The sequence below is a fragment of the Gorilla gorilla genome, chromosome 5 (assembly GCF_029281585.2).
Source record: "Gorilla gorilla gorilla isolate KB3781 chromosome 5, NHGRI_mGorGor1-v2.1_pri, whole genome shotgun sequence".
In the NCBI taxonomy this organism is placed as follows: domain Eukaryota; kingdom Metazoa; phylum Chordata; class Mammalia; order Primates; family Hominidae; genus Gorilla; species Gorilla gorilla.
The window spans coordinates 143,076,046-143,098,357 of record NC_073229.2 but is presented as its reverse complement, the minus strand read 5'-3'; the positions used below and the strand labels follow the sequence as shown (position 1 = coordinate 143,098,357).

At 39.3% G+C, this 22,312-nt stretch overlaps 2 protein-coding genes across 4 annotated transcripts in view; one reads left to right on the top strand and one right to left on the bottom strand.

The window, feature by feature from the left end:
- The window catches only part of MCM9 (minichromosome maintenance 9 homologous recombination repair factor), a 114,979-nt gene that overhangs the window by 25,598 nt on the left and 67,069 nt on the right, over positions 1 to 22,312 (top strand). The gene's annotated exons all lie outside the window — the stretch shown is intronic.
- ASF1A (anti-silencing function 1A histone chaperone) lies at positions 393 to 15,661 on the bottom strand. The gene is made up of 4 exons (XM_004044601.4): positions 15,070 to 15,661; positions 8,704 to 8,819; positions 3,758 to 3,934; positions 393 to 2,158 (listed from the first exon to the last, which is right to left on the bottom strand). The coding sequence occupies exons 1-4, from the start codon at positions 15,176 to 15,178 to the stop codon at positions 1,946 to 1,948; spliced, it is 615 nt and encodes a 204-aa protein (XP_004044649.1). The 5' UTR covers positions 15,179 to 15,661; the 3' UTR covers positions 393 to 1,945.

Sequence of the window (22,312 nt, the reverse complement as noted above, 5' to 3'; positions counted from 1 at the left end):
TTACTATGAGCAAAAGGGTGGAAAATAGTTCTTCAGATACAGTATTGGCAAATGACGCTAGACCAGGGGGGAAAAAAACTTATGTGCTACAGTTTCTTAGTTTCTAATGTTTGAAGTCTAAATCTATTTTCAGTCATTAAAAAAATTCTTAGAGTGATAAAATGTAAGATAACAAAAGGTAATGGTTCGCATGTCCCAAGCTTAAGTGAAAATTGGTTGTCCATTTACAAATTGATACAAAAACCTAACCCTTTGATGTCACTACAAATAGATTGTTATAATTAGTCAGAATAAAAACTCAGCAGTAAATGGCTTTATTTGGTGATTTGGCTATATATGCTTTATTTCTAATAAGCACATATGTTGTTCCTATTATATTAACCACTGAGCTCTTTGTTGGAAAGTAATGCTTTTATTTTCATTTTAATATTTTAACATTTTTCTTTTAATTGCAATTAGACAAATGAGATTTTCTTTATATAGTTTTAACAGTCAGAAGTATTTTACTTTTAAAATCTATGAACTAGTTAATGGACAATATTTTAATAATCTGGTATATTAAATTCAAAGTTTAACATCTGGCAAAACTTTGCTTCACAAATTCACTTTTTTAGAATGATAGGAAATATATACAACTCAGAATCCATGTTTAGACAAATGCCCTTTTCCTTTCCTCAACATAAAAGCTTTAAAAAGTGCAGTATAAAAGTTTTAGATATGAAGGCACTGCATAACCTGCATCATATGGCTGTCTTGCTTAGCTGCAAGAATAATGAAAATATTCTACCTCAATTTTATGGAGCATAAGAAAATTTTTTGAGGAAGGACTTCACTCTCAAAGAAAAAGAAACCTTTTACCCCATTTAGTTAATGAATTCCTTTCCAAGATTGCTTTTCAAAGATTTGTTGGAAAAGCTATCTAGAGTATGTCAACCACAAATATGCCTGATCTCATTCTGCATGAGTGTCAGAGGAAATGGGGAAGAGTACTACAGGTGTGAAAATATATATATTTCCAAAATAGTAACGTATCTATTATAATAAAGCTAAATATACCTTTCTAAATCCATGGTTTTTATATAAATACTGCCAATAACATGATCTATTAAAAGAATTTTTAAAGGTCATGGTATTTTTAGAAATCAAATGAACCAATTTGAGCCATTATAATCTCCTATTCTTAAACGCAGGGAGTTTGTATTTTCTCCCGATATTGTATTTGGTCTTGAATTCACTGGACAATAATGATGTATGATTCAAGAAATGCTCTGATATTCTAAACTCTGTTATAAGAACAAAAACCATAGCCAGGGGACCTTATTAACAATTAGCCATATTTGTTCTTCTCTTACCAAACAAACCAAATGCTGTCCAACATCACATGAACTATAATAGTAGCCATAAGAGGCTTCACGGTGGCTTGGAAAATTGGATCCTAAAGTTCTTGGTAGCATATAGTTGATTTCAAATCCTCTTTTTAAGGACATGCCAAAAAAGAATGGAAATCTGCCCCTTAAATTAAAATGATACTATATGTCTTCACAGGAAGAAACATTTTAGTTGAAGTAAACTTTGTTCTTTCAAAGGCCAGTAAAATAGTGGTCCAAAGACTGGGAGGCCAAGACATCTTTACAACCTGGTCTAATGACTCATGTTTCTTTATAAGTGCTTTCATTACATATAAAGGAGAAGAAAATAATATATATGCTTTAATCAGATTAGTTTCAGAACAAATAAAATAACACATTAGAGAAAAAAATTACTTAAAAATAGTTGTATTTATATTCCACAATTTGTTCAAATACTGGTTTTCTTATAAACTTTCTACAGGATGTTTTTAAACAAATTCTTCACATTGTGTTTTGACTATGTACTTACGGAATTTCAGGGAAATAGTTCTGTGTATTTTTAATAGCTTAATTTGTACTAAAGGGATGGTAGGTGGTCACATGCAGTCCATGTGGGATTCTAACATGACATTTAGTGAGTTTTCTGATGTGGACCATCCCTTTGATGCTGAAGGTAATGCATCTGTTGAAAGAAGTGACTGTAGATTTGGATTACTGCTCTCTGCATCTTCCAGTTTTTCTGTGTTATCTTCCCAATTAATGTGGAATCTTGTGACCCTGGGATTAGATGCCAAAATATTCCTTTGAAGCTAGAGGAAAAAGGAAACATACAAATGGTCAACACTAAGAAAGTTAAATCACCATATACAAATAGAAGCTTAATAAAATGGTTCATGTTAGTACTCCTAAAGGGCTAAGTTCATATACAAAGGTATAATTCAAGTTAAGTACCTTAAATATAACTAATAAGATGTAACGACTAGGGCTGTAGCAAAGAAGTTATTTTAGATTAACAGAAACAAGATACAGAGAATCTGAGGGGATTCATCTGGCTTTTTAACTATTTAACTCCTATACTTCTGTTTTCTAAAAGAAAGAATCTCCTCATTTTTGAAAGTGAATGCTTCAGAAGATTCTTTATTTAACAAGCTACTATGTTGTTTAGATTGGTATGTTTTCAAAGGAAAATGAAAAATTGTCAAATACAACTTATTATTAATGGTTTCCTACACCTTTTAAAGATGGCTCATTCTTAGAAACAGTCCTGTTTCTTTTGTGCTATATAAGGTGCTTCAGGGATAACAAATTGGATCAATGGAAGGTACCACAACAAGGGTGAAAAATAGTCCCGCCTTATTATCAGAAAGGAGAACATGAGAACATTCTATTCTATTGCCATGTAATTTTTCTTGCATGGTCTGGCAGATAGAGTATCATGTTCAACTTCATTTACTCTGCACTCTCACAAAATCACCAGTTACCAAACTGTTATAGTTCCCAGTGAAAAATCAGAAAATACTAAGTATCTTTAAGAATGCTGAATCCTAGATTTCAGCTTCTCACTCAGAATTTAAGCTGTTTTCAGTACCAGAAATATTTAAGACTGTTAGTTTAACTTCTAAGAATAGCAGATAAAGCATATAGGTGTTTTAAGATAACCGTATTCATAGGAAAAACAACATAAAACTTTCATAATTTTGGGAAGAGTTACACACAAAAATATCATCATTGAATAATTAGTACAACAAAAATGCATTTGTTTGTCCTAAAGGTTGAAATGAACAGAATCATGATGGGAATAATCAATATGGGAAATGCTATAAAGAAAGCCATAAACAAAGGTCTGTCTTACAAGAAGTACTTTCTCTGGGCGTGGTGGCTCACACCTGTAATCCCAGCACTTTGGGAGGTCGAGGTAGGCAGATCACTTGAGGTCAGGAGTTGGAGACTAGCCTGGCCAACATGGTGAAACTCCACCTCTACTAAAAATACAAAAATTATCTGGGCGTGTTGGTATACACCTGTAGTCCCAGCTACTTGGGAGGCTGAGACAGGAGAATCACTTGAACCTAGGAGGCGGAGGTTGCAGTGAGCCGAGATCATGCCACTGCGCTCCAGCCTGAGCAACAGAGCAGGAAACCATCTCAGAAAAAAAAGAGGTACTTTCATTTTTCTAAACCAGAGATGCTCAAGGTGTCTGCCTACATTAATTACTAATGACTCATCTGAAGGTAGGGTTTGAAGTCATCCATGGTAACGGAACAATAATTAGTTTGCCCAGTTGGCATAAGGACGTCATATTTATTTTATCTCAAAGCCATTTTAATAGTATACTATGAAATTGCAATAGCAACTGCTTTAAAAATTGCATAGTAAAAGTAGTTAAAAAGGAATAGTAAGAACATTACCTTAGAAAAGTCTGGTTTTACTGGCGGATTTTCCCTTAATTCTGTCTCAGTATATTCATTATTTACATAATAGCCAACTCTAATAAATTCTTGTCCTCGATAGGTACAAGTAATTAGCACAACAGTTACGCCTACTGCATCTGCATCTGGAATGAGTCCTGGATTAGGTGCATCAGCCTAGAATAAATTAAAAAGAAAAGAAACACACACACACAAAAGGCTGTTAGTGGCAGGCAAGACTGGAGTTTCAGTTACCTAGAACCATCAGTTGAGGATGCAACAAGAAAAACTTGGAAATCATACTGGGAAGGAAAATGCTCATTTCTGACTGACTTATAATAAGCTGGAAAAGACAGTTCATGTTTTGCCACAATATATGTAAGGACCCTTGATACTTGAAAGCATGACTACACTTGTAAAAGGAAGAAATTCTGGCTACACTGCATGGTGGTTCATGAAGGATTATACACTATTCATTATAAAGCCTTTATAGTCAGCAATTGATTTTAACCTTTTCAGTCATAATTTTCAGACCTAAATTAGTAAGTATTAAATTATCTCCTCATAGACTGTTGGCCACAAATGTTTATTATACCAGTTTCCCTCTTCAACCCAGGATACGTATATTCTCATACCCACTCAACCACCCTCACAGGTATTCTAATAGTAAATTAGTATAAAACTGAAAATGAGGTTGGGTGCGGTGGCTCACACTTGTAATCCCAGCACTTTGGGAGGCCAAGGTGGGTGGATCATGAGGTCAAGAGATTGAGACCATCCTGGCCAACATGATGAAACCCCATCTCTATTAAAAACACAAAAATTAGCTGGGCATGGTGGCGTGCGCCTGTAGTCCCAGCTACTTGGGAGGCTGAGGTAGGAGAATCACTTGAACCCAGGAGGTGGAAGTTGCAGTGAGCTGAGATCGCACTACTGCACTCCAGCCTGGCGACAGAGTGAGACTCTGTCTCAAACAAAACAAAACAAAACTGAAAATGAGATGGAAATAGCTACATAGCAGATTTTCAAAAAATATTAATAATCCTCTATTATGAATAGTTACTTTGCTAGACTCTACAATATAGTATGCTCTTTAAACCACACATAATGTGGAAACCAGTGAAGGTAAGGATTGCTTTAGGCAGATGTCAAAGACCTTGTTTTAAATCAAGCTATTGTAAGGTGAACCTTGAGGAATGCAGAAAGTAAATTGAGTTAGACTAGACTAAGAGCATGAGCAAAGGGCAGGGCCCCATCCATGGTAGGGTGCAGGTAGTAATGAGACGACCGGATGGAAGGAGCCATAGACTGGGGAACACAGGCAGTGATGGCTGAGGCATCTGAGGCAGCCATTCTGGGTGGTAAATGGATCAAGTCCCAGCAAATTAGCTTACCTGTTGCCAGGGCACCAAGGAATATTCCTGGGCCTAGATGAGCACTTTAGCCAATGCCTTAGCTTGGGAAAATTGAAGACTGTTGTTTACTGTATGCCTAACACAGGTAGATGATACAAAAAGGCATAAAATCGCTACCTAGTGTCCTAGGCTAAAAACCTCAGTCAGCCTCACTCCCTTATCTCCTACATCTAGTCAGTCTCAACATTTTTTTCATTTCTGGAGGCTGAATTCATGTCATCTCCTATCTGGAATATTGCTTAGAATTTTCTAACTGATCTCCCCAGCTCTAGCCTATCATTTGCACTGCTACCAGCATTAACACAAATCTGTTCCTTTCTCTTTGGTTTTAAAACCTCAGATTATTAAAACCCTCAGATGAGTATTCCCTTTTCTAAGGGATAAAATCTCAGTTCTTTAACTTCATTGACAAGGCCCTTCTCAGTTTGTCTCCAGCCAATATCTCCATTCATACCTCCTTTAACTCCACCATTGTTTTAGAGATATGAATCACACAGGTTCTTTAAAACGTGGTGATAATCTTTTCACGCTCTGAGCACGGTGGCTCATGCCTGTAATCCTTGCACTTTGGGAGGCTAAGGTGGGTGGATCACTTGAGCCCAGGAATTTGAGATTATCCTGGGCCACATGGCGAAACCCCATCTCTACAAAAACAAATTTAAAAAAGAAATATTTCACCCCCTGTGCTTCTAACATACTGTTCCCTTGGCCTGAAAGGTCCTTCGCTCACATCCTGAAAAATTCATCTTTTAATCTTTTTTGGAGCTTACATCGAGTGTATTCTCAGTGACGCCCTTTCTAACTCAGAAGGTAGAATCAATAGATTCCTTTTTTATGTGCTGATATTTCTTGTCACAAATTATCTAAGAACGTATGCCCTGTGATCTAAACATGTTTATTTTTCAGTCTTCTCTTCTAGATGCTATGCTTTATCCAGGGCAGGAGTCCCATCCAGTTCATGTTTATAATCTCGTGTGGCTCAGCTCTGAGCACTTAGTATTTTGGAATTCATTCGTAAATCAGTTCCTGCCCTGAAGGGGTTTATGATCTCTTGGCAAGACACCAGGATAGGGACAGCCAGCCTTGTCCTCGAGAATATGCTGTTTGTCTTAGAGATTCTACACACCCCTGCACAGAGGGGTTAGATTACTTTCAGTGTACCCAAACGGATTCTAATATACCTGAAGTGGGTGGAGATGGGAAATATATAATAGTTCAGTACTGCTATGAGAACTCTTCCCCTTCCCTTCAGTAAATTGGTTCCCTTCAGTAAATTGGTTCTAGGCATGTTTCTGTTTTAAAATCTGTTGTAAATATAAAACATCTTTTAAAAAGCATTTTACAATTTGAAAAAGATTCAGTTTGAGCAAATTTAAGTAGAGAAGCTTACAGGCCTTTCAAATAATTTAGGATGCAGAAGTAATGAGCAGAGATCTTTGTTTTGACTCTAGCTGGCAATACTAGGCAGATGTCTGGACATCTTCCTGCTAGCCTTTGACTCACTCAGAAGAAAGACATGTTTAACTATTTAGAGAGGCAAAATCATGGCAGACCAAGAGATTACTATAGTAGTTTTAAAACACAAAACAAAAGCTGTAATTTAGTCTCTTTCTGTTGATAATGGTGAATTTTGTAAAACCTTTAGGCTGAATATACATTGTACCTCCTCTGTTCTTTTTGGCAACATGTACACTGACACCAAGGTAAAACTACGTGAAGATCACCAACAGGAAATAGTTTTGAATACATTTTTTTTGCTACAGCACTATCAGCCAAAAGCTTAGGAGTATGCTTAATAACAAACACAAAAGATTTTCAAGGGTTTGTTTCAATAACAAGGCATTTATTTGTAAGTTCTTATAGTAGCCAAAAAAAAAAAAAAAGGTATTATCAGTACATGTCAACCCAGGTTTCTTTTACTGTATCATGAATTATCAGTAAAGTATGGGTTCCTTAGGCCTGTGGGTCAAAGCAAGTCCTGCTTTTTTATATAACAATTTCAAGAAGTTAAGAGAATAAAAATGTAGTTCTAATTATAGGAATAAGGCACTATTTATGAGTGACTGATTATACTGTTTTATTCCCCATAACATTTTAATGAGATAGAATATTATCCACATTTTATAGAAGACTGGAATGACTAAGGGAGGAGGTTAGGGAGGTAAAGCCACACATGGCTAATACAGAGGTGTCGGGATTTGACCTGTATCTGTAACTACAGTGCTTCCTTCTACAGAACAGGGCATTCTGTTACCCATGTCTTTTACATGGTTATGCACTCACACAACTTTGATTAACAGCACTTTTAATTCATATATTTGATTAGTATATTTGAGCTTTTCTTAGCTATTTCTTTAGATACAGTAAATTATTTGTTGCTTTTTAATCAAAAGTACTAAGGCTAGGAAACCAAGATTCTAAATTCTGTATTTAGGACAGGGGAGGGAAAGGTAGCAGCTCTAGAGATGGCATGTGTCTAAGTGATTCTTTGCCAGTTTCTGATGGGATTATTTGACCAACGGTATTCATTTAAATTGGTCCCATCTGTGAAGTGAGAAAACAGAGGTCAGGCATAGGAAGAGTTAGATTTTCTTTCTGGATTAAGTCTTTTCAGTGAGTTCCACTTAACTGATGGGACATTGCTGGGTTGAAATACTTGTAACAGAAATTAATAGTAGTTTTAAAAAACCTATGGCTAGTTACTCTTTGGTCTATTACAGACATCTCCCTTATAAATAAGCATGCATAATTGAGGAATAACTGAATGGTTCCATATAGCAATTTAACATGGATTAAAAGAAATAACACTTTTGAATATAGAAGACAATGTCTGAAGCCTTGGTATAGATCCAAATACTCTCAGTGGTTATCTAAGAACAAAATTTTTATTACTAGAAATTCTCTTCACAAATACCTAGTGGGGTAGTAAATTTGCAAAAGTAGTCCTCTATAAGATAATGTAGATTATAAGATGCTTTAGTAAACTCTGGAATGTCATTCCAATGACCCAAGACCACACATCTCTATCCACTAAACATATCTGTTAACCCAGCTCAACTACTGATTATGCGGAAATAAAGTTGTTTTTGTTACATCACCATCAGTTACAGTGGCTGAAACCATAAACTGAAGATGCATATTACTAACAATGCCAGTTAGTTTTAGATATTTTGAATCCATGTTTTGGGTTGCTAGACAGCCACCTTGGAAGTCTGATACTGAGGTGCTATTCACAGGAAGAGCCCCAAATTCACCACCCTGTGTGCCATGATACAGTATAAAATTTACTGTAGGTTGTGCATCTCCCTAAAGTAAACGTCACATTAACATCTCTCAGCATATAAAACCAGGAAGTAAGAGTTCCTCTGTGACACAGGGACTGCCTAAAACATGATGGAAACAGATTTAAAGTGAATGCAGCAGAAGCAGTTCTTTAACCCAAAAGGAAAGGGATAAGGGTTATAAGATAATAGATAATATAGTCTACTTCGAAACATATTTGGCATACACATTTACCAAGATTAATCTTACCTGAAATACAAACATATGCCTTCCTGCAGGAACAGGACCCACTAAAACAGAGTCTAAAACTTGATCGTATTCTTCACTTTCTGCAGAGCCCACATAGATAATTTTCCATTCCAAGTCTAGGGTTAAAAAACCAAAGCATTATTTCATATTCAGTAATTACATTACCAGATGACATCAAAGACCCTTTTAATGTCCACTTAGCCACTTACTGGCTGTTAAAATTGGCTTCTCATAGCAATCCAGAAAGGCAGTGAAATGCTCCTTATAAATTTCTTACCAGAGTTCACACTTTGATCAGAGTTTCTCAAAATACTCTTTTGTGAAACACTAGTTCCTGGACAGTGCCTCACAAACAAGATAACATAGCCAAACACTTGGGAAATGCTGTAAACCTTGTCTTGAGGATTCATAAAGCATGCTGGCACAGTAAGTTTTCTGAGACATCCTTCAGTAAAGAACACCAGTAACATTAATCCAGCACTTCCCAAATTTATTTGGCTATGGAATCCCCCTTTTTTTGTATATCATCTTTTAAGGCCCTTCTCAACACACTTTGGAAGGGCAGCCCTATACTAAGCTGCAGAGATCCAAATAATCACAGAGCTCCAAAGTAGAAAAATTATTAGTAAAACCTCCCTCATGGCTCAGAAGTAAGTGGCTTCAGCTCATCAACTGTCAACAAACAATGGTAGGGTTTTTCCCTTACGGCACCCCCCTGTGTCATACATTCTTTAAATTGGGCAGAGGAAACCAAGATCTTTACACCATGTGATACAATAGAGTATACACAGTGGAGATAGGCAGGAGGAAAAGACATTCAGGTGCAATTCAAGGCGTTATATGTAATTCAACATAGCGGATTTTACTGAGCATGTTTTACAGTGTGTTCTGTGAAGTGAACCCAGAGATGAGTAGAACTCTTTGGAGGAGTCTCCTGTTTAGCTGAGGAAGAAGATAACTTTGTAATACAAACCATCTCTGAGAGACCTCTTCATCTTCTTTGGGTATTTTGCACTGTGGAGCCTGCCTCTTGCATTCAACACACTGTTACACAAGCACTCCCAAAGGGTGAGTTTCTGGGTCACTCATGACAATCTAGTTAGTGCCACCATGTGTGGCCATTTTTGTGTAACTGTAGATATTTTTGTTCCCTAAATTGATAATAGAAATAGTAACGTACTGCTTATTTATATTGTATTGTAAACTACAATCAACTGAAAGCTCCTTTTTTATTTTCTCTTAAGTCAGCAATCATTTTCTGAGGACCTATTATGTCATGGCTCTGTCCTAGAACTAGACCATTTCTATTTCCAGCTTCCAGCACACTTCCAGATGCACGGTGCTGCATCTGACATCTCCTGAGATCATCTGTTGATGGAGATAGAGAGGAAGTAGGCAATATAAGTATCTCACCAGAGGGAACAGCAAATACAAAGGCCCAGAGGTAGGGCACACTTGGCAAGAAAAAGCAAGGAGGCTAGGGCTGGAGCAGAATGAAAGGAAGGGGGAAAGCACCGAACCCTATGATTGAGGATGAGGGGAACAGCCAGATCATGCGGTTTTGAAGGCCATCATAAGGACTCTGGCTTTCACACTGAGTGGCATGGGAAGCCATCGGAGGGTTTTGAGCAGAGCAGTTACAGGAGCCAACTTTCATTTTAAAAGGAATGCTTTGATTGCTGTGTTCAATATAGAGTGTAAGAGGACAAGGGAAGAAACAATATTTCAATAATTGAGGCAAGAAGTTATGGTGGCATGGACCTCGTGTGGCCATGGGGCTGTGCAACAGTTATATTCTGGATAAAATTCTGAAGATGAAAGCAGCAGGAGCCACTTTTGCAGGGAGGTGACGTGGGGTGGGGGAGCAATCAGGAGTTCATTTTAGACATATTTGAGATGTCTGCTTCTAAGTAGAGATACTGAATAGGCAGGATAAAAATTTGGAACCTGTCAATGATATGTAAAGCCATAAAAATACATGGGCTTGCTCTAGGGAGTGAGATTTGAGCCCTCCAAAGATAAGAGGACAAATTAAGTTACAAAACAAGTGGCAAATGAGGTAGGTGACCCAAAAGCCAAGTGAAGAAACTGTTTTAAGAAAGTGATGTGAAAGGTACTAAACTAGCCAAGTGAGGATAAGACTAAGAATTATCACATAGAGTAGCTGGGCGCAGTGGCTCATGCCTGTAATCCCAGCATTGTGGGAGGCTAAGGTGGCTGGATGGCTTGAGGTCAGGAGTTCGAGACCAGCCTGGCAAACATGGTGAAAACCCATCTCTACTAAAAGTACAAAAATTAGGGGTGGCACACGCCTGTGGTCCCAGCTACTCGGGAGGCTAAGGCACAAGAATCGCCTGAACCCTGGAGGCGGAGGTTGCAGTGAGCCGAGATCGCGCCACTGCACTCCAGCCTGGGCAATGGAACGAGATTGTCTCCAAAAAAAAAAAAAAAAAAAATTATTACATAAAGGTTTTCATAAATCTTAATTTCATATATAATTGTATCACTACATATAATGCCCTTGATCCTAAGTGGTATAAATTGGCATTTGTGGACTGGCATAGGAACATAGCCATAATTTATAAACCTATTTTAGAAAATACCTACTATATACTGGGCATTAGTTCTACTACTTCATACCTATTGTTTAAACCTCAACAGCTTCATCATATAGATCAAATTATCCCCATTATGCAAATAAGTTGAGACTCTGAGAGGTTAAGTAATCTACACAAATTCATAATTTGTACATCAAAGAATCAGAATCCAAGCTATGCCTCTGTAACTACAAACCCCGGGCTTCTTCTGAAAACCTAACTGGGAAGATAAATTATTTCTAGCTCTGAAATTAGCAGTGGAATAAGGGAATTTATTTGCAGGGGAAGTGAGAGCAGAAGAGATGGAGAGATAATCTAGCCTTAACAAGAACAGGCTGCAACTCAGGGAACACTTGTACATTGATTTTTATGTTTATGGGATGCTTGCTACAGTTGCTGAGTTTTACATGCTCAATACCCTTTTATACATTGGCATCAGTTTGTTTGTTTTTTTTTTTAACCCAGCTTTCATTTAATTCCTCTGCCCCCTGTATTTGAGGGAGGAAGGGTAAGGTCAGATGTTTTACATAAGTTCTCAGGTGAAGAAATTTGTTCATTTATTTTAAAGTTAACTTTTATTTAATCACCGTAATCATGATTAAATGATTTACCCAGCCTGAAAGTATTTACATTTGTGGTGAGAGAGTGAGTGAATGAGGGAAGTCATCAAGAGAATTTTTAGCTAATTACACTACTTGGGAAGACCTGTGGTCTAGTGGAAAGTATGTAGGCTTTGGAATTAGAACAAGCTGAAATTGGAAAGTATGAAGCACCATGCTCAATTCTGGTATATTATAAGTATTCAATTGAGAGTAGCTGTAATAGAGATATATATATATATATATCAATTTAAGAATGGCAGGATGGTCAATCAAAACTTGTACAGTCTTGGTGACCATCCAGCACATCCAGCCAGGGTCTCAGGCTGTCTTAACCCCTGATATAAGCCCTATATTAGAAAGAACCAAATTATCTTAAGACCAGATATTCCTCAAGGCTTTTTCTGAAGCAAAGCTACAGGGCAGCTCTTAAAGGAAAGTGAATGTTTGGGGCTACTGATGAAAGTATGAAAAACGGTGGCCAAACTCTGCTTTGAGACTTGAGGCAAAATAACTTATTAAGAAAATTCTTTTCAAAATATTCTATAGTTTGGGCTGGGTGCAGTGGGCTCACTATAATCACAACACTATGGGAGGCAGGGGTGGGAGGACTGCTTAAGCCCAGGGGTTCGAGACCAGCTTGGGCAACATGGCAAAACTCCGTCTCTACAAAAAATTAAAAAATTAGCCCAATGTGGTGGCACATTGACTATGGTCCCAGCTATTCAGGAGGCTAAGGTGGGAGGATTGCTTAAGCCCAGGTTGAGGCTGCAGGGAGCAGCTGTGTTTGCACCACTGTACTCCATCCAGCCTGAGTGCCAGAGCGAGACTGTCTCATTGAAAAAAAAAAAAAATTCTATAGTTTAATTTTAAGAACAGAATTTTTAAAAGAACTGTAATATAAAAGTATGGAACCTATTAGAAGCCTTTGCTAAGTAAAAATTTCCTTAATCCACATAGCCTCTAGGTGGAGTATACAGGCATGGCACCTTTTTGAAAGATTCCTTTGCAGCTTCAGTATGACTCAGCTTAAAATATTTTTTAAAATACTAAATAAATGCTCAGTAATGGTGCCTAGGAAGTGAAATATACCATTGGAAATAAGTATGTTTTTGACACCAGTACTGTAAAACCCTGATGTGATTCAGCTGGGTTCTGAATGGATCCCAGTTAAAAATGGAACATTTTGGCTTTATGAATGGCTGGTTTCATCTATGCAATGTAAAAGCCCTGTAACGACATCCTGAGTCATCTGTCTTCTTTGTTCAGAGCTGACTCCTAAAATGGAAGGCAACACTTGAGAAATACCTGTAATTTGAAGAACTTCTGGTGGTATATCTGAAAAACACTGTGGTATAAGTTGGAATGGACCGATCAATGGTTTTTCTTTTGTCTATTTTTATATGCAGTTGGCAATAAAAAAAAAAATTACTGTTGGGTGTGAAAAATGGGCCTGGTAGCTGCAATGCTTGTATAGTAGTATCATAGGAGAGTAATCAAATGACTTCAGAGTAATAAGAAAAATACCCCTTAGTGTTATCAATGGCCTATTTGAAATTATTTTAATAAATGAATCATCTTTCAAAATTTGCCCTATATATGTATGTGCATTTATGCTCTATATAGGTTTAAAAAAAAAAAAACAAACGGGGGCACATGTTAAAGTAATAATTGTGATTACCGAAAGGAGATAGGGGAAGGCACTGAGTACAGAGAACTGTTAACTTTATATATGCCTGTACAACTTTCTAAAAGTTTATTACAATGAATATATATTGTTTTATAATTAAAATTAACACCTTACATATGCTATATACATTTTAGAGATTAAAAATAGTTTTTAAAATGAAAAGTTTTACATGCCACAATTAGCCAAATCATCTTCAATGCATTTTTTACATATACTTCTAGTTCAAAGTATGTCCCTCATCGATGAAGTTAAACTATTTCCCCTTCAAAACTGGCAAATGAAGCACTGAATTACTTTAGTAAAATATAATTAAAGCAAAGATAATTGTCGTTTTAGCTTTCTAAATATTTATTACTAAAGATATTAAAAATACGTATTTTTAAGACCTTAAAATATATGTAGAAAAAATACCAAGAATTCTTGGACTGACATGAGGAGTTTACCTTAATTTCCTAGCCTGCATTTGTGTTTTATGATTAGGGTGTGTTCCGTATTTGGATGTGGAGTTATTTTAGATTTCAACACGGTCTTGAAGAAAGTCTTCCTTCAGACTATTTTATAAGGCAGATATTAAGTCCTGGAAATTATTTAAGTATCTTATTTCTGCTCTTAGGTTAAATGTAACTTCCTAGCTCAGCTCTATTTCTCTTCCTGAAATTAGCTTTTCGTCATTAGGGGAAAGGAGTCCACGTTGGTTGGGGAGCCTGCGCGCCAGCATCCCGGCGCATCCCGGGCGCCGGCCGAGGAGGACCGGCCGAACAGGACCCACGGCCCCCGGGGAGCGCCGGCGCCCAGCCCGCGGCGCGGAGGGGCCGAGCCTGCGCCCGCCTCACCCGCTGGTTGGTCGAGGAAGCCAGAAATCAGCGCGAGGACAGCCTCGCTCTCCTCCCCGAAGCGGCCAGGCATGGCCAGCCCGGAGAGTGCGGCGAGACTCCACCGTGAGCTCTCGAGAGTGACTGCCTGCCTTTCGCCGGGGGCAGGCGGGCGGCGGGGCAAGAGAAGGCGCCGTGCGCCGGGGTCGCTGGCCCAATTATCGACTCGGGGTAAGATGGCTCCGCTCCGAACTCGCCGGCGCGACCACACGCACAGCCTCTCCCTTCCCAGCCTCCGTGCCCGGGCCCGGAGGGTCGCGGAGGCTGTTGGCGGCGCGGAGCCAGCCCGGCGCGACCCCAGGCGGCGCAGCGGGAGCGAGTGCGGGTCTCCGAGCTGCCCGCCCGCAGACAAAGCTGACAACATGGCTACCTCCGCTCCTCCGCTCAAACAAGTTCCTCGCAAGTTGAGCCCGGCAGGCGCCTGGGCTGCGGCGGAAAGCCGCGCGCGCCTCGGCGGCCGTCGTCCATCAACTTCAAGTTTCCCTCCGCAGAGCAGCCCGCGGCCGCCAGGCGCCGAACACAGCCGCCCAGCGCGAGGCCAGGCCCGGGAAACTTTCAACGTCTGCAGCCCGCAACTGACAGCCCGGGCGCACGGGCGCCGCACTCACCTTCAGACAGGTCCTCGATGCACTCGAAGGTGATCTCGAACTGGAACGGGTTGTAGAAAGGAGAAGGGTTATCCAGCACCACTACATTGTTCACCTGAACCTTTGCCATATTTTGAAAAAAACACAAACAATGGGAACTGGGGCTGGTTGCGGCACAATAAAGTCCAGCGCGCGGCCGCTCGGGAGAGCGCAGACCCCCGCCCCAGCGCCGGCCAGACGTCGTGCAGCGGCGACTTGAGAAACTTTTTTCCTCTTTTTATTTACACGGGAGCACTCCACAGTGTTTTGCAGCTTTCCTATTTCACTAAACTACAGCCCATTCTGCTCTGATAAGTAGCAGCGTTGCCCTCGATTGGCTGCACCCGAGTTCTGACCCTCCTCCTCCAGCGAGGGCCTCGGCAGCCAGCAAGATGGGCTCCCGCTCCCGGAATGGACTCGGAAACTTTAACTGCGGCTCCACCTGCTGGTGTGGATTAGGACAAAGGCGGAGAACAAAGTGAGTGGAATGAGGGCTGGGAGGCCCGCGCGGAGGCCGCCGGCGGCGGCGCGGAGAGGGGCGGAGGGGGCGTGGCCGCGGCGGGGAGGCGTGGCCGCGGCGGGAGGGCGCGATCCGGCCGACGCCCGCCCCTCCAGTTGGCTTCGTGTGGGTGTTTTGGCGTTTTTTTGTTTTTTTTTTTTGTTTTTTTGGTTTTTTGATTTAACGCTCTTTTTACATCAGTGCAACAGCTTTGCCGGCCTTGCTGAGTTTAGCAGATGAGAGTCGGTGTTTACACTGGGTTAGGTTCAGCTTTCTGCGTATCGGGTAGTAGTTGGAGCAGAGAGAAAGATTGGCTGCAGGGGAAATAAATTGCATGTTATAGACCGATGTCAGCTCGAAAGGAGCAAAGCCATTTTGGAAATCTAGCTCTTGGCCAGTATCTACGTTTAGGCACGACAGCGCCGTTAAGCAACACAAAATGAAGGGCGAGGAATGATTTTCTACACACTGTGCTTGGAAAATTTAAGTAGGTAACCTTTGGGCTTGCACCTGGGTGTCTTCTTCGGAGTCCAGATCTGGAAAGTCCTAGAATAAAAAAAAATCACAAGAGGTGTGATCAGTTATACTTCAGGTTACTGCCATTTGGAGAGCATAGCAGGAACATAAAAGGAGAAAATGGAAGTGTCAGGAGACCAACAGGGCAACAAACGTAATAGAGATGGGAAAAAGAACACAAAGACATAGCAGGACATTTGATCTTCAAAAAAATTTCTGACCTAAACCGTTAGTAAAGCAAATTCTGAGGAGCCCTTGCTTGCCTGTAACCAGTTGAGGTCTGAACTGAGGAAATGTTGATTCGTTTATGCTGCTTGGCTACCATTGCGGGGAAAGAGAAAGCTTTAACATATTTGTGAGCCTAAACCGTTTCTATTTAGTAAGTGGTATAAAGGTTTGTTTTATTATCTGCTATCCATAAACCATCATTTTTTTCCTTAAATGTTGTGAATGAAACCACCAAACTTGGCCAAATTCAGAGAGAAAATTAATTCTTAAGTATCTGTTCTGGAAGAGTTTTCTCTTAGTATAGTGCCCAGAATTTTGATTTGTCATTCTTTGGTCATTGTTCATACTTAAGTAGGTGGCTTTTGATGAAACGTTTTCATCTGATGGTCTTTTGAAAGTTGATGTGAGACAGCTAATGTCAACCGCTCGTACATTTAGGAAAACCGGTTAGAGTGGAGAAGAGTTCCCTTTTTTTGTCAGTGGACTGAACAGTTAGATATAGGACCTACCAGAAAACACTTCTTCAAGCCAGTTGTTTGTGACATTAGAGTATTAAGAGTCAAACCATGGTGATAGACACAGATTTTTGTGGCTGATAAACAACATACTCTTCATTCTTATTAGTGCTGGTCCTAACACTAGCAGATAAAGTGGAAATTGCTGTATACTGTAAGACACTCTGTATATGTAAGATAAAATGACCATTTGAAGACTAAAACTCCTGTGAGACTGGTGTATGCAGTTGTCTGATTATTACAGGTACTCTTAAGAGGAGAGTCTAGTCAGTCTCATAAAAACGACATTTTATGCTTGTTAAAATCAGGTGCATTTTGCAGTCTGACCGTAAGTGTTACAGTGAGACTAGTTGTAAAACTCACTTTTGGTGGATGTGCAGCATGAAGGACTGAGAAGATCTACCTGAATGCCACTAATTTGGCTTATTTTCTTTAAAATTTTTTAACACATCATATGCAACAGTATTTAAGAAGAAAAAACTCCCCAACATTTCACTGGAAGCTGCAAGAATTAGCTCCAGGCTTCTCCTGTCTTAACTCTTGTATTATTGCTTGTCAGAAATACTAAAGGGTCGTTGAGCACTTTGTTCAATAGTTTCCTCACCATTGATACTGCCTTACTCCAGGAGAGACCAAAAGGATTCCTCAGATATGTCCTGGCATATTTCTAATTTAACTGGTATGCTGTAGGAAAAAAAGAATTGTGAAAGCCTCTCTCTGGTTTCAGAGGCAATCAGTAGGACCTGTTGCTGAACAACTTTGGTGACTCCCAAACATCTAATTGTACAACAGATGGGTCACTGTGAATGTCTTCCTTTATTAAGTACCCAAGGGAGTCCCACATAATGTTTGGAGGGCTGCATGGAATGTAATCCCCCAATCACTTCTCACTATGGTTACTTGGGGGAAGGATGGCTGAGAGAGATTTTATCGGCTCTAAGATGAACAGAACAAAGCCTAAACTAGTGCTTAGGGCAGAAATACATGAAACTAGTTAGTTGTTGTTTTAGACTGAATTATGTCTCCCCCAAATTCATATGTTGAAGCACTAATCCCTAGTACCTCAGAATGTGACTGTATTTGGAGATTAAGTTAAATGAGGTGATTAGGGTGGGCCCTAATCTAATCTCGCTGGCATCCTCACAAGGGGAAATTTAGATTTACAGAGAAGCACAAGGGTCACACGCACACAGAGGAAACACAGCAAAAAGGTGGCCATTTGCAAGCCAAGCAAAGAGGCTTTAGAATAAACCAAACCTGCCAACACCTTGATCTTGGATTTCTAGCTTCCAGAACTGTGAGAAAGTAAATTTCTATTGTTTAAGCCACCCAGTGAGTGATATTTTGTTATGGCAGCTCTAACAACCTAATATAGCTATAAGATATTTTTCCCCTCAGAATTAAGCTTATTTGAGAATCTAATCTTACTGAATCCAAATATTGGTCAGTTCCCAAGCACTTCCTGTGGGTGAAATGACGTGGTCCTTTAGCCATGCCAGTAAGGGTGTGGCGTATGTGGAGTGGTGTGCTGTTGCCATTCTTCAGAGGAAGCATATACCACTGGGCATATAGCTTGCATTCTGAAGACACAAGATGCAGCTTACTTGCATGGATTCAGGACTCCTCTACAGAGAAGTGAAACTTGAAGTCAAATTGAGGTCATACACAAAACAAGATGAAAGAGCGAATTCAAATATACTAAAATTGAATTAAATCAAAATGTGCCAAATTAAAATATATTAGAACTAGGAATTAAATTGAGTGTCAGCCCCTGTCTACTGCAAAAGTTATCATAGGAATGGAAGTACTAACCTCTAGCTTTTGTTCAAATCTAGATTTCCACCAGGGGTAATCACTGTGTTGAATTGTCTTCTCATTTGTATTATTACCAACTTAAAAAAATTCCTCATGTAAGGCTTGTTTTAATATGGTCTTTAGTTAGTTTAAGAGGCTCCTTTTTATTTATTAGAAATAGGATGTCAAAATTTAATGATAGTTTTAAATAAAATTTTCTGTATACATATAGACTAGAGATTTGATGGAGTTCATAGACATTTCTAAATGGAGTAAATTGTACAATAATGATTTCAATAATAATTCATTACATACATACAGAGAGCATTTGTTATGTGAAATTTTTATGCTAGGCTCTGTGAGAAATAGTCAAAGATAAGACATACAAAGACCTTATGGTTCAGTAGGAAAGGTAACTAATCAAATAAGTATGATGCGAAATAGAAAGTGTTAGATGCACCTGTAACCAGTTATGTTAAAATAGGCAAAAGAAAAAATGTTTTCTTGACAATTTGTAAAAAACTTTAAAATACCTGTTTTTGAGCCTCACAAACAGGAATGGTAGGAGGGTAAGATATCATCCCATATAACAAATGAGGATGCTGCTGCTCAGAAACCCATTCCTCTGATGGCTGTCCTAGTACCTTTGTACTCTCTACCATGTCAAGTAAATTTTAAAGTGGGCTTTGTATGTAGAAAAAATAGATTGGTATCATTTTCTGGAAGAACCCACAGGCTGGTGGACACTCCAGTAATGACTTGATTAATGAACTCTTGAGGAACAAAGCTCCGTTAATGAGGTTGGTCCAGGTGTATACTGGGAGAGAGAAGGAGACCCAGCCAAGGCAAAGCTGGGGGAGGCTCCCCACTGGGGTACTACAGATGTCAAGCCTCCTGTTGAAAAAGGCATCCCTTGGAAGGTGTGGGGGATGAAGCTACACATCCTGGAATGCATCCTTATACTTTTTATAAGGTTTCCATGTCTGTTACATAGCGTACCCTCTCCCCTTCTCTGCTCCACGTCATTAATAAAAGTTTCACTGTTTTGTGTTCTTTTCTACCCATCATTGTGTTAGAAGTTTGTTGAAGGTATAAGCTATATCTGATCCCTTATCCATAGCTGGACTATACTGTAAAACACCTTTTGCATAGCCATAGGTTACATCAGTCAGCTTTCTGAAGCACTGTAATTACATTTATTGACAGTTTCTTGGTGTGTATATCATTATGTTGTTTTTGACCATTTTGAAGGGAAATGCCTAATAATTATTTTCTGTTTCTTATACCTAGTTTTTTGTCTGTGTCTTCTTAGTCCTCTTATCAATCAAGGTCTTTCTAAACTCGTTTCCTCTTGAACTCAAGTCTCTACTTGCAGTCCATCTTCCTTCATGTTTTGTAATATATTCCATCCTTTTCTCTCTAACCCTCTACTGCTCTCATTCATCAGAGGTTCACTTTTTAATACCAGGAAAAAAAGCAGTAATCGGTAGAGAGGACTCAAATCTTTAAAACATCTCTAGGCTAGACCACTGCTCATACAAAGCCATTACTAAGCATAGCAGCTTTTCTAGTTGGTTACTATAGAGACAAATGACATTAGATGGAGTCACGCTTGGCAGAAGCTAAGCATGTAGGCTTTGTGAGATTGGAGGCCTCATACGCATGGTCATTTAGAAAGAGTCAAAAACCAGAAAGGATAGGGAGGGGAAATGCTTCACAAATGAGCTAATAGGTAATTAATTGGTAGAAATTTGGTTGGTAGAATTTGTGCCTGATAAGGCTTTGAATCCGGCATACAAAGAATCCACCTCCAAGTACCCCCTGGTATGATTACACAGTAATATTTTTCAGATAACAGCTTTGTTGAGATAGAATTCACATAACATGTGATTCACTCATTTGAGGCATCTGAGTCAATAGTTTTTAGAATATTCAGAGGTGTGTGCAACCATCATCACAATCAATTTTAGAGTATTTTCATGATCTCAAAAAGGTGCTTTGTAGCCTTTAGCACATCCCCCTCCCCAGCATATCCCCCAAGCAGTAGGCAAGCACTGAATTACTTTTTGTCTCTATAGTTTTGCCTATTCTAGACATTTCATATAAACGGAATCTTATAATATGTAGTCTTTTATGACCAGCATCTTTGAAGCATAATGTTTTTGATGCTTCTTTCATGTTGTTTTATATATTGATGCTTTATTCCTTTTTATTACCCAATAATTTTCCATTGTATAGGTATACCGCGTTTTATTTATCTGTCAGTTGATGGACATCTAGGTGGTTTCTACTTTTTGGCTATTACACAAAATGCTGCTATTAACATGTGTACAAATTTTTGCATGGGATGGGACAAATGTTTTCATTTTTCTAGGTTTATGCTTAGGAGTGGAATTGCTGGGTAAGATATTGTAACTCCTTTTTAGGAGCTACCAGACTGGTTTTCTGTTTGTTTGTCTGTTTGTTTCGAGACGAGTCTCACTCTGTCGCCCAGGCTGGAGTGCAGTGGCGTGATCTCGGCTCACTGCAAGCTCTGCCTCCCAGGTTCGCACCATTCTCCTGCCTCAGCCTCCCGAGTAGCTGGGACTACAGGTGCCCGCCACCACACCCGGCTAATTTTTTTGTATTTTTAGTAGAGACGGGGTTTTACGGTGTTAGCCAGGATGGTTTCGATCTACTGACCTTGTGATCCGCCCACCTCTGCCTCCCAAAGTGCTGGGATTACAGGCATGAGCCACCGTGCCTGGCCACCAGACTGTTTTTTAAAGCAGGTGTACCATTTTACATTCCCACCAGCATTCTAATTTCTCCACATTCCCACCAACACTTGCTGTTCTGTCTTTTTGATTATTAGCCATGGTGGTGTGTGAAGTAGTATCTCATTGTGGTTTTGGTCTATATTTCCCTGATGGCTAAAGATGTTAAGCATCTTTCATATGCTTATTGGCCCTATGTATATCTTCTGTGGAGAACTGTCTATTCAGATCCTTAACCACTCCCTCCACCCCTTTTTTAAAAAATACAGACGGAGTCTCACTCTGTTGCCCTGGCTGGACTTGAACTCCTGGGCTCAAGTGATCTTCCCACCTCAACCTCCTGAGTGGATGGAACTACAGGAGCATGCCACCATGCCAGCTCTTTGCCTATTTTGAAAATTGGGTCATTTGTCTTTTTATCATTGAGTTGTAAGAGTTCCTTATGTGTTCTACATACAGGTCTTTTGTCAAACACATGATTTGCAAGAAGTTTCTCTAGTTGTTTGGATTATCCTTTAATTTTCTTGGTGGTGTCCTTTGCAGTGTAAAAGCTTTTAATTTTGATGATGCCCATTTAATCTATTTTCGTTATGTTGGATTGTGCTTTTGATGTCATTTCTCAAAAAACATTGCCTAATCCAGCATCATGAGGATTTACACCTGAGTTTTCTTCTAAGAGTTTTATTCTTTTAGCACCTTACATTTGGGTCTTTGATCAAGTTTGAATTAATTTTTGTATATGATGTGAAGGGGTCCAAATTCATACTTTTGCATGTGCTTGTCCAGTTTCCCAGCAGCATCTGTTGAAAAGACTATTTTCCTAATGAATTGGCTTGGAACCTTTCTCAAAATGAATTGACCTTAAATGTATGGGTCTATTTCTGGACAATCAATTCTGTTCTGTTGATCTGTGTCCT

Excerpts from the sequence above, each read along its gene's own strand:
- ASF1A (XM_004044601.4), bottom strand. The coding sequence starts at position 15,178 with ATGGCAAAGGTTCAGGTGAACAATGTAGTGGTGCTGGATAACCCTTCT. Across the intron at positions 8,820-15,069 it reads CATCGAGGACCTGTCTGAAG|ACTTGGAATGGAAAATTATC; the intron begins GTGAGTGCGGCG and ends TTTTAACCCTAG. Across the intron at positions 3,935-8,703 it reads GGCATATGTTTGTATTTCAG|GCTGATGCACCTAATCCAGG; the intron begins GTAAGATTAATC and ends AATTTATTCTAG.